At 48.0% G+C, this 12,128-nt stretch overlaps 1 protein-coding gene and 1 long non-coding RNA gene across 3 annotated transcripts in view; one reads left to right on the top strand and one right to left on the bottom strand.

Annotated features, from left to right (window-relative positions):
* The window catches only part of LOC135056727 (uncharacterized), a 57,028-nt gene extending 50,557 nt beyond the window's left edge, over positions 1 to 6,471 (bottom strand). The window contains exon 1 of the long non-coding RNA XR_010244055.1: positions 6,308 to 6,471. This is a non-coding gene — a long non-coding RNA (uncharacterized LOC135056727). The remainder of the gene's footprint in view (positions 1 to 6,307) is intronic.
* The window catches only part of FANK1 (fibronectin type III and ankyrin repeat domains 1), a 196,009-nt gene that overhangs the window by 97,065 nt on the left and 86,816 nt on the right, over positions 1 to 12,128 (top strand). For both annotated transcript variants that reach the window (XM_063962235.1, XM_063962234.1), the window contains exon 3: positions 11,984 to 12,108. In XM_063962235.1, coding sequence (XP_063818305.1) covers positions 11,984 to 12,108 — 125 coding nt within the window. The remainder of the gene's footprint in view (positions 1 to 11,983; positions 12,109 to 12,128) is intronic.

Here is a 12,128-nt window from a genome sequence, read left to right as displayed (position 1 = left end):
AAAGATTTTTTAATAAACAAATTGCCTGATAGCTTCATGTATTGTCTCTTTATATATTTATAAATATTAATAATGTTTCTTCTTAGACGCCTCTTTTCTAGTGTAAACATACCTAACCTAGTAATCCTTTCCTGATAATGCAGTGCCTCCCTTTCAAGTTCCAAGATATTTTTTTTATATAGTTTGGTGCCCAGAACTGTATATAGATGTGGCCGGACCAATGATTTATACAGTGGCAGGATAACACTCTCTTCCCTTGTCTATATTCCCTGTTTTATGCATGCTAACACCTTATTTGCCTTCGTTGCTGCACATTGACATTGTGTACTGCTACTAAAGGGCCCTACAGACATGCCGATCCGCCGCCGAGCTGCCCGACGGCGGATACGTCCAACGGGCGACCCGGCGGCGGGGGGGCAGTGACGGGGGGAGTGAAGTTTCTTCACTCCCCCGTCACGCTTCTCCATTGAAGTGCAGGCAAATATGGACGAGATCGTCCATATTGGCCTGCATGCACAGCCAACGGGGGACCAGCGTTGAACGAGCGCGGGGCCGCACATCGTTCATCGCTGGAGCCTCCACACTGAAAGATATGAACGAGTTCTCGTTCATTTATGAACGAGATCGTTCATATCTTTCAAACAAATTGGCATGTGTGTAGGGCCTATAAGTCTATTACCAATGAGCAAACCCAAATCTCTTTTAACTATCGTTTTCCCCACATTTTTCCCATTTCATTTATAGGATAATATGCCCTCTTCATGGGCTGGCCCTACTAGCTATGGAGACCACCCCTCTAGAAACACTGTGTTTTCCCCTGCAATAGTCATATATATTGGCCCTATACTTATTCAATCTCTCTAACGTTGACCGCAATGCCCATTAATGTCCACTAATACTGGAGATACGGAGTCGTGGCTCTCCTCCGCTTGCCAGCCATTTACCCAGTTGGCAAAAACTGTATCTAGCACGATACATTACGTTGCTAGCATGTTATAATTAGTGATGTGCACCGGACATTTTTCGGGTTTTGTGTTTTGGTTTTGGATTCGGTTCCGCGGCCGTGTTTTGGATTCGGACGCGTTTTGGCAAAACCTCACCGAAATTTTTTTGTCGGATTCGGGTGTGTTTTGGATTCGGGTGTTTTTTTCAAAAAACCCTAAAAAAACAGCTTAAATCATAGAATTTGGGGGTCATTTTGATCCCATAGTATTATTAACCTCAATAACCATAATTTCCACTCGTTTGCAGTCTATTCTGAACACCTCACACCTCACAATATTATTTTTAGTCCTAAAATTTGCACCGAGGTCGCTGTATGGCTAAGCTAAGCGACACAAGTGGCCGACACAAACACCTGGCCCATCTAGGAGTGGCACTGCAGTGTCAGGCATGATGGCACTTCAAAAAAATAGTCCCCAAACAGCACATGATGCAAAGAAAAAAAGAGGCGCACCAAGGTCGCTGTGTGACTAAGCTAAGCGACACAAGTGGCCGACACAAACACCTGGCCCATCTAGGAGTGGCACTGCAGTGTCAGGCAGGATGGCACTTCAAAAAAATTGTCCCCAAACAGCACATGATGCAAAGAAAAATGTACCTGTGTAAGATGGAATTGTCCTTGGGCCCTCCCACCCACCCTTATGTTGTATAAACAGGACATGCACACTTTAACGAACCCATCATTTTAGCGACAGGGTCTGCCACACGACTGTGACTGAAATGACTGGTTGGTTTGGGCCCCCACCAAAAAAAGAAGCAATCAATCTCTCCTTGCACAAACTGGCTCTATAGAGGCAAGATGTCCACCTCATCATCATCCTCCGATTCCTCACCCCTTTCACTGTGTACATCCCCCTCCTCACAGATTATTAATTCGTCCCCACTGGAATCCACCATCTCAGGTCCCTGTGTACTTTGTGGAGGCAATTGCTGCTGGTGAATGTCTCCACGGCGGAATTGATTATAATTCATTTTGATGAACATCATCTTCTCCACATTTTCTGGAAGTAACCTCGTACACCGATTGCTGACAAGGTGAGCGGCTGCACTAAACACTCTTTCGGAGTACACACTGGAGGGAGGGCAACTTAGGTAGAATAAAGCCAGTTTGTGCAAGGGCCTCCAAATTGCCTCTTTTTCCTGCCAGTATACGTACGGACTGTCTGACGTGCCTACTTGGATGCGGTCACTCATATAATCCTCCACCATTCTTTCAATGGTGAGAGAATCATATGAAGTGACAGTAGACGACATGTCAGTAATCGTTGGCAGGTCCTTCAGTCCGGACCAGATGTCAGCACTCGCTCCAGACTGCCCTGCATCACCGCCAGCGGGTGGGCTCGGAATTCTTAGCCTTTTCCTCGCACCCCCAGTTGCGGGAGAATGTGAAGGAGGAGATGTTGACGGGTCACGTTCCGCTTGACTTGACAATTTTCTCACCAGCAGGTCTTTGAACCTCTGCAGACTTGTGTCTGCCGGAAAGAGAGATACAACGTAGGTTTTAAATCTAGGATCGAGCACGGTGGCCAAAATGTAGTGCTCTGATTTCAACAGATTGACCACCCGTGAATCCTGGTTAAGCGAATTAAGGGCTCCATCCACAAGTCCCACATGCCTAGCGGAATCGCTCTGTTTTAGCTCCTCCTTCAATGTCTCCAGCTTCTTCTGCAAAAGCCTGATGAGGGGAATGACCTGACTCAGGCTGGCAGTGTCTGAACTGACTTCACGTGTGGCAAGTTCAAAGGGTTGCAGAACCTTGCACAACGTTGAAATCATTCTCCACTGCGCTTGAGTCAGGTGCATTCCCCCTCCTTTGCCTATATCGTGGCCAGATGTATAGGCTTGAATGGCCTTTTGCTGCTCCTCCATCCTCTGAAGCATATAGAGGGTTGAATTCCACCTCGTTACCACCTCTTGCTTCAGATGATGGCAGGGCAGGTTCAGGATTGTTTGGTGGTGCTCCAGTCTTCTGCACGCGGTGGCTGAATGCCGAAAGTGGCCCGCAATTCTTCGGGCCACCGACATCATCTCTTGCACGCCCCTGTCGTTTTTTAAATAATTCTGCACCACCAAATTCAATGTATGTGCAAAACATGGGACGTGCTGGAATTTGCCCAGATGTAATGCACGCACAATATTGCTGGCGTTGTCCGATGTCACAAATCCCCAGGAGAGTCCAATTGGGGTAAGCCATTCTGCGATGATCTTCCTCAGTTTCCGTAAGAGGTTGTCAGCTGTGTGCCTCTTCTGGAAAGCGGTGATACAAAGCGTAGCCTGCCTAGGAACGAGTTGGCGTTTGCGAGATGCTGCTACTGGTGCCGCCGCTGCTGTTCTTGCTGTGGGAGGCAATACATCTACCCAGTGAGCTGTCACAGTCATATAGTCCTGAGTCTGCCCTGCTCCACTTGTCCACATGTCCGTGGTTAAGTGGACATTGGGTACAACTGCATTTTTTAGGACACTGGTGACTCTTTTTCTGAGGTCTGTGTACATTTTCGGTATCGCCTGCCTAGAGAAATGGAACCTAGATGGTATTTGGTACCGGGGACACAGTACCTCAATCAAGTCTCTAGTTGCCTCTGAATTAACGGTGGATACCGGAACCACGTTTCTCACCACCCAGGCTGCCAAGGCCTGAGTTATCTGCTTTGCAGCAGGATGACTGCTGTGATATTTCATCTTCCTCGCAAAGGACTGTTGGACAGTCAATTGCTTACTGGAAGTAGTACAAGTGGTCTTCCGACTTCCCCTCTGGGATGACGATCGACTCCCAGCAGCTACAACAGCAGCGCCAGCAGCAGTAGGCGTTACACTCAAGGATGCATCGGAGGAATCCCAGGCAGGAGAGGACTCGTCAGACTTGCCAGTGACATGGCCTGCAGGACTATTGGCTTTCCTGGGTAAGGAGGAAATTGACACTGAGGGAGTTGGTGGTGTGGTTTGCAGGAGCTTGGTTACAAGAGGAAGGGATTTAGTGGTCAGTGGACTACTTCCGCTGTCACCCAAAGTTTTTGAACTTGTCACTGACTTATGATGAATGCGCTGCAGGTGACGTATAAGGGAGGATGTTCCGAGGTGGTTAACGTCCTTACCCCTACTTATTACAGCTTGACAAAGGCAACACATGGCTTGACACCTGTTGTCCGCATTTGTGTTGAAATAATTCCACACCGAAGAGCTGATTTTTTTTTTGTATTTTGACCAGGCATGTCAATGGCCATATTCGTCCCACGGACAACAGGTGTCTCCCCGGGTGCCTGACTTAAACAAACCACCTCACCATCAGAATCCTCCTTGTCAATTTCCTCCCGAGCGCCAGCAACACCCATATCCTCATCCTGGTGTACTTCAACAGTGACATCTTCAATTTGACTATCAGGAACTGGACTGCGGGTGCTCCTTCCAGCACTTGCAGGGGGCGTGCAAATGGTGGAAGGCGCAAGCTCTTCCCGTCCAGTGTTTGGAAGGTCAGGCATCGCAACCGCTACAATTGGACTCTCCTTGGGTATTTGTGATTTAGAAGAACGCACAGTTCTTTGCTGTGCTTTTGCCAGCTTAAGTCTTTTCATTTTTCTAGCGAGAGGATGAGTGCTTCCATCCTCATATGAAGCTGAACCACTAGCCATGAACATAGGCCAGGGCCTCAGCCGTTCCTTGCGACTCCGTGTCGTAAATGGCATATTGGCAAGTTTACGCTTCTCCTCAGATGCTTTTAATTTTGATTTTTGGGTCATTTTACTGAACTTTTGTTTTTTTTCGATTTTACATGCTCTCTACTATGACATTGGGCATCGGCCTTGGCAGACGACGTTGATGGCATTTCATCGTCTCGGCCATGACTAGTGGCAGCAGCTTCAGCACGAGGTGGAAGTGGATCTTGATCTTTCCCTATTTTAACCTCCACATTTTTGTTCTCCATATTTTAATGTGTGGAATTATATGCCAGTATCAATAGCAATGGCCTACTACTATATATACTGCGCACAACTAAAATGCACCACAGGTATAGAATGTAGATGGATAGTATACTTAATGACGACACAGAGGTAGGTACAGCAGTGGCCTTCCGTACCGTACTGCTATATATAGTATACTGGTGGCAGGGCCGAAACTAGGATTCTTGTCACCCGGGGCAAAAAAGTAATCCGGCGCCCCACACATAAACACACACACACGCACAGACAACCAACCCACCACCACCACCACCACGTGTAACTCTGTGCGAAGACTGACAATGCCATCAGCCAGTACCAGCTAACGGGCTATTTCCACTCATTGGTGTCCACGACACCCATAGAGTGGGAATAGAACCTGTGGCGAGCGCAGCGAGCCCACAAGGGGCTTTTTTACACTCACCCCTGACGGAATTCTGGTGGCCGGGATCCTGGCGTCAGTATGCTGACCGTGCACCGGCCACGTAACCTCAACCCATATATACTCCATGAGAGCAAAGGGCTGGTAGCTGCTATATAGCTTCTTTTCTAGACATTTAGTTGGACTCAGGGGGTCATTTTCGACCCGTTTGCACGCTGCGGTTCATTGCAGCGGTGCGAACGGTTCAGAACTGCGCATGTGCAGCGGCCGCATTGTGCAGGCGCGTCATTGCCTGGTGATGGCAGTCTCCGGGCAGCGACGCCGCATACTAAGAAAGCGGTCGCAGCGGCGACCGCAAGAAGATTGACAGGAGGAAGGCGTTCCGGGGTGTCAACTCACCGTTTCCCAGACGTGGAGATCCGAACGCAGGTGTATCCAGGCGTTTGGAGGGCGGATGTGTGATGTCAATTCCGGTACCTTCATCGCTAGATCCCTCGCACAGGGTAAGTAGGTCTAGGGCTGGTCTTGTTTTACACAAAACTTTTTTAGCATAGCAGGGCTACACAAGCGATCACAACCCTGCTATGCTAAAATACACTCCCCCATAGGCGGTGTCTAGTTGATTGCTACGTGCGATCAACTCGGAATGACCCCCTTAGTTAGACATTTGGGCTACAGATTAAGTTAACAAGGAAATAATACCCCATACATTGATACATATGTAAAATCACACACATACATACTGTCACACATCTAAACACGCACGCATACATTAAATTCACTCACGTACATAGTCACACACTGTCCTGTATACATACATAGTCACACATACATACATACATTATACATACATACATACAGTGACACACAAGCATGCATACAGATATGTAGTGACACACCTATTCACATACAGTCACACACATGCACAACACATTCATACACACACACACACACATATAGTAGTTGCACACACATACAGTGTCACACTCACTATTTAGGCTTCGGTGTGTGCTGCTGCTGCTCCTCTCCCCTCCTCTCTTCGATGGTGCTGGCTGGCCTGGCACTGAGTAAAGTGCCGTGTAGCTCCGCCCCCTTTTCGGACCATTCATGTTTCCAGCTCAGCAGTGCAATAGTGCACTGCTGCGATTATCAAAGGCAGCAAGGGGGGCTGGGGTAACTTGTTCCATGTGCCCCGTCTTAGGGCACAACAGGCAGCACACGACAGTCAGCATAGAAGAAACTAAAAGTAAACTACAGCTCCCGCAGCAAGGGCTTCTGGGAGCTGTAGTTTATTTTCAGTTTCATCACACACAGACTGGACTGCTTTGTGCTGCTCCTGCGAAGGGACCTGTGCGCATCGGGACTCGGAGGGGGTGTAAGCATTGCGGCGCCCCCTCCAATCCGGCGCCCAGGTCACATGCCCCCCTAGCCCCCCCTTAGTTACGGCTCTGCTGGTGGTCACTGTGTCAGCAAAACTCTGCACTGTACTCCTCCTATATAATATTATACTGGTGGTCCCGACTCCCCAGTCCCCACAATAAAGCAGCACACTGAGCACAGATATGGAGTGTTTTTCAGGCAGACAACGTATACTGGTGGTCACTGTCAGCAAAACTCTGCACTGTACTCCTGCTATATAATACAGCTGCTCCCCAGTCCCCACAATTAAGCAGTGTGAGCACAGATATATGCAGCACACTGAGCACAGATATGGAGCGTTTTTTTCAGGCAGAGAACAGATAAAACTGGTGGTCACTGATCAGCAAAACTCTGCACTGTACTCCTCCTATATTATACAGCTGCTCCCCAGTCCTCCCCACAATGAATTAAGTAATAATGCACAATCAAATTCAACAATAACGGAGAGGACGCCAGCCACGTCCTCTCCCTAACATTTGCAATGCACGAGTGAAAATGGCGGCGACGCGCGGCTGCTTATATAGAATCCGAATCTCGCGAGAATCCGACAGCGGGATGATGACGTTCGGGCGCGCTCGGGTTACCCGAGCCATACGGGAGAATCCGAGTATGGCTCGGACCCGTGTAAAAAGGGTGAAGTTCGGGGGGGTTCGGTTTCCGAGAAACCGAACCCGCTCATCACTAGTTATAATTACTGTTGCGGTAAGGACCCACAGAGCACCTCAGTGTGGGACAATCCGAAATCACGCCGGACATAAAACACGAACATACAAGCAGGACAAAATGAATGCCGACTTGGTAGCAAAGCAAGGAGAAGGCTACATTTATAGAGTCTAGCAATATAGAATTTTTTTTTCACATATAACACATTATTGGGCTTATTCTGAGCCGTACACAGAAGCGCACAGAAGCTTGTATTGGTGGTCGCAAATGCCCTACACATTCCTACCCTTGTGTACACCAGTGTGGTTGAATGTGCAAATGGTGACACGTCCACCTTTAGTACCTCTGCACGCTGTAATACTGATTGGTCTGGATCTCTGTACGTACACTCTGTAACACCTGCGCTGTAGGACTTTTCAGAGATTTTTTCCACATGCGCAGTTGCAAAAAAGCCCTCAACTACCTGAACATCATCATTGTATGCAACTGAATCTGGCACATTATATACTCACACAAAGGGTCATTCCTAATTGCGTACACATTTGCAGCCTATGTGCCAAAACAAGGAATATCAGGGGTAAGGGTTGGCCTATGGCTACGCAGACTGGGCACAGCAAAAGCGACTCAGACGCCATGTTTTTGCATGTACGATCTCGCAGCCGTCAGCAGATACACGCCCCAAAAACTGCAATAACACGCCTGCCTTTTCCCAACCGCTCCCCGTAAACTCCCTGTTAACAGCTCCACACAGCCTCTTCCTGTCAATCACTTTTCCATGAAATCCCCATTGCGGGCGAGAACGCAGCGGCACCCCCAGCCACCTGGAAAAGTGGGCACGTCTCCCACAGAAGGATCTTTTCCCTCACAGGGGTGATGACATGATTCTGACTTAATCGTGTCATCATAACCCCTCCCCCCCACTTGGCAATGCCTGTGATGTGGGAATTGCATAGTGGGGGCGTGGACGCACCTTTGCAGAATAAAGTGAGACACACCTTTTGTTTAATTGCTGCTGTTATTGGGATTCTACGCCTTATGCAGACACTGGGGTACATTTAGTTGGCAACCAATCAGCACTGAAGTAACATCTATAATTTGCATACTATAAAATTATACAGAGCCGCTGATTGGTTGATGTGGCAACTTCTCCGCTGTCTCACTTCTCCGCTCTTATCACTGCTTAGTAAATGTCCCCCTTTGTCTGTCATATTCCGAGAAATGACAGACCCCTCTGTTTTGTAACAGGAGCCATCGGGCTGACACAGGGGCATAACTGCAGCCTGCAAACCCAGGGGCTCCGTATCACAGGCGATTAGAAGGACCATAAACTGTGCGAGATTGCTGCAAATGTAATTAGGGCTTTTACACTTTGTCAGTGGGTATGATAATAGAGACAGATCAGAGATGAAGACCCTGTCAGTTCTGCGCCATGGAAACCAGTAATTACTCTGGTTACATTCCCGACATCTGTGAATAATATTTCTTTTCATCTCTGCATAGCAAACAATAGGCATCCCAAGGTTAAAGTGGGAAATGCACTTTTTCCTAATGAATAATATTTTCTTTGCTCATACGGGAGACCCGTCCTGCGATATATTGTGCACTGTATAACAGGGCACGCGTTCTATTAATAGACCATACACAATGACTGCTGTATATCTCTATACAATACTGATACATAGACTATTGACAAAAGTGCATGCTCCCTGGGGCAGTAGCAATAAGCAGCCGTGCATTATCTTCATGCTTCAAACACATTCCCCTATCAGCATGAACTTCCAAGGACTCTCCTGCATACAGCGCTGCTATTCTGTTTCCTCTGCATGAATTCACCCCATTAACTGCGCTGATTTAGATAAAAACCCATATTAATACAGGTTGTTTTTTTTTAATTATTATTATTATTATTATTATTATTATTATTATTATTATTATTCTAATAGTTCTTATTAGAATATAGATTATATTCCTGCACGGCTCACCACCGCAGTGTCACTATACCTAATGAGATTATATTATTGCACAGAAAATGCAGCCACTGTAGTTGCATATTGGACCACTAGGTGGCAGAATGACATTGTTAATGCTCTGCTTGTTTTGTGTCTCTGGAGACAGCTGAATTTACACATTACACGTTTTTTTAATACTAGAAGGGGATGGGGGGTGCGGAGAGTGTTGCAGGGAAAGAATTTTTGATTAAAGATGATGAGGCTGCAAACAAGGCAGCTGATACGTTGTTGTTTTTTTGTTGGTTTTTTTTTTGGGGTGACACGAGGCTCTCGGCAGCTCCTTCCAGCGCTGTAAATATTTCATCAGATCACTTATTTTACGTGGGCTGCAAAATGTGAGGAATCCAGGTGAATTTTAAGGAAAGAGAATAGTGATATACTTTCAGTTTGTTTGACGCTGCTTTCGTCCGACTGAAGGGGGTATCCAATTAAGGGGCCAATTCAGTAAGGTTATCAAATTATGCTAATCAGCAGAGTTTGCTAACCATTAGCACGCATGTTGGGGGCCACCCACCGCTGGGCAAGGGCGCCCAGAATGCTGACCGGCGCCTCCTCCCCTGCTTCAAGCAGAAATTGCGAACAGCATGCAATTTCTGCTTATTAGCAGAAATTAAGGATGACTCCTGCCGGCGCAGCTTAGCTGCGGCCACAGGATTCCCGGAGTCATTTTTGCTGTCGCGGCTGCACCCCCGACACGCCCCCGTTCACGTGTGCCAGCCCACCGTTTGTGCTGGCATGCCCCCGCAATGCTCCGTTTCCACCCAGAAAACGTAGCGTTGCCACCCCGCGACCGCCTCTGCCTGGTTGACAGGCAGAGGTGATCGTATTTTCTGCGCCCCCCCGGCAGTAAATGCGGGCACATGCGCAGTAGGGCCTGCTGCGCATGCGCCCGCGGCCCCTCAGCAAAAATTCCGTATGAATCGCTACTTGCGATTCATACTGAATTTGCCCCTAAGTGCGATCCTTTTTTGGCCGGTAAAATCAGGCTGATGTCGCGATTTTTGACCAATGGTCATTTTTGCGCTAACCAATTATAGGTTGCTTTTATCGGCTGAAAAAGGACCTGCAATTGTGCGATAATACATGGAATCCGGGATAAGTTCCTGATCCCACGTGTTATGGCGGCTCCGATGGCTTCTTATCACAGATTATGCTGTGGATGCCTGAGGCACCGGAAGCATAATCACTGATAAGCGCCAAATCCATTAGCTGTAGCACGGGCATTTTAACAGAGAGGGCCAGTGTGCAGCTTCTAGGTGAGCTCCCTCCTCTCCATGGTGCAGTAGGCACTGTGCAGGCACAAGTCTCCGGAAACATGGCGCCCGCCATCTTCCAGAGACTAATTTCACTACTGACCATGCGCGGTGGCCATTTTGGTTGTGAATTGTGCCGCAGCTGCCAGACAGTGTAAGTGCACATTCATGAAGTGAGTTTACTCATGCACACAGAGAGGACAGATGGTGGAGTGATCCGAATAAATCTCTCTTCACACTTTCGAACTCTTTCTAAAAGGGAACTCGTGCCTTTTGAAGATGAACCCAAAAAATGTTCAGTTTTTGGAGTTTGTAGAATATGGGCGGGCCACACCGGGCCACCAATGATAAATGGGCCCTTTACTTAAAACATTCGGAAACTATTGCTTCTTCATGTGTAATGGGCCTATTCGGCTTAATGATAAGGCCCCACAGAGAGATTTCCCCCCCCCCACACCCCTAGAGTGTAAGCTCTCACAAGCAGGCCCCTCCATCCTCTTGATTCTTACTTTGCACGATTCTTGTTGCCAAGGAGCTCTCATCCCACTCACAGCCAGAGATTGGGAACCACCCTTCCCAGGCACCGGATCATTGCTTGGCACTGTTAATAACGGTTTCTCTCTTCGTTGTTATTATCTCACTATGGGCGGGATGTACTAAAGGAAAAATGCTGTAAAACCCCCGAAAGCGGGGGTTTTACCGCATTTTCAAATGTACTAAGACCCTACCGCCGGTTTTTCGCCGTCCAGGGTATCGCCATCTCTGGATGGCGATACCCCATAGAAGCCTATGGGCTTCTTATCGCCGACTGCCGCAACCCGCCGCTGCAGACGCCTCCTCCCCTCCCCCCCGGCATACCTTCCTCCAGGCAGCCCTGGACCCGGAAGGTAATCTCCTCCACCCCTAGCAACGCAGCCGGAGGTCCTTCCGGCTGCAGGGGGGAGGAGGAGGCGCCGGGTGGCAGCCTGCGCATGCTTCCCAGTGTTGGAGGAGTCTGGAGAGCCGAGGGAGATGACGGAGACTGCCCGCAAACCACCGCACAGGTATCGCGGGGGGCCTCCGTCACCGCATTGCGATATTGACCGCATATGTTAGTACATATGCGATCAACATCGCTGCAGTGGCGGCGATGTATCTTAATACATCCCATCCTATGTGATTTTTCCCCTTGTGCTATAGATTTGAACCTTTCACCTTGCATATTATTATGTTCATTCTTGCAATTTTCTCTGTACTATGCTTTTTTGTACCATAATAAAAATAATAATAATAATAATAATAATAATTTTGCACTAAGCCAATTGTCCTGCTCCTTCCTTGTAGAGGATACTCCCGGCAACACGTTGTTGAAGGACTAGAGCCCAGCACCACCTACAGGTTCCGACTGAAAGTTACAGGACGTAATGGAGCATATGCTTACAGTCCTGTGGTCTCCGTGTCAACTACAAGTAAGTTGCCATAATTGCCA

Source organism: Pseudophryne corroboree, chromosome 3 (assembly GCF_028390025.1).
Source record: "Pseudophryne corroboree isolate aPseCor3 chromosome 3, aPseCor3.hap2, whole genome shotgun sequence".
NCBI lineage: Eukaryota > Metazoa > Chordata > Amphibia > Anura > Myobatrachidae > Pseudophryne > Pseudophryne corroboree.
This window is presented reverse-complemented; position numbering and strand designations above follow the sequence as displayed.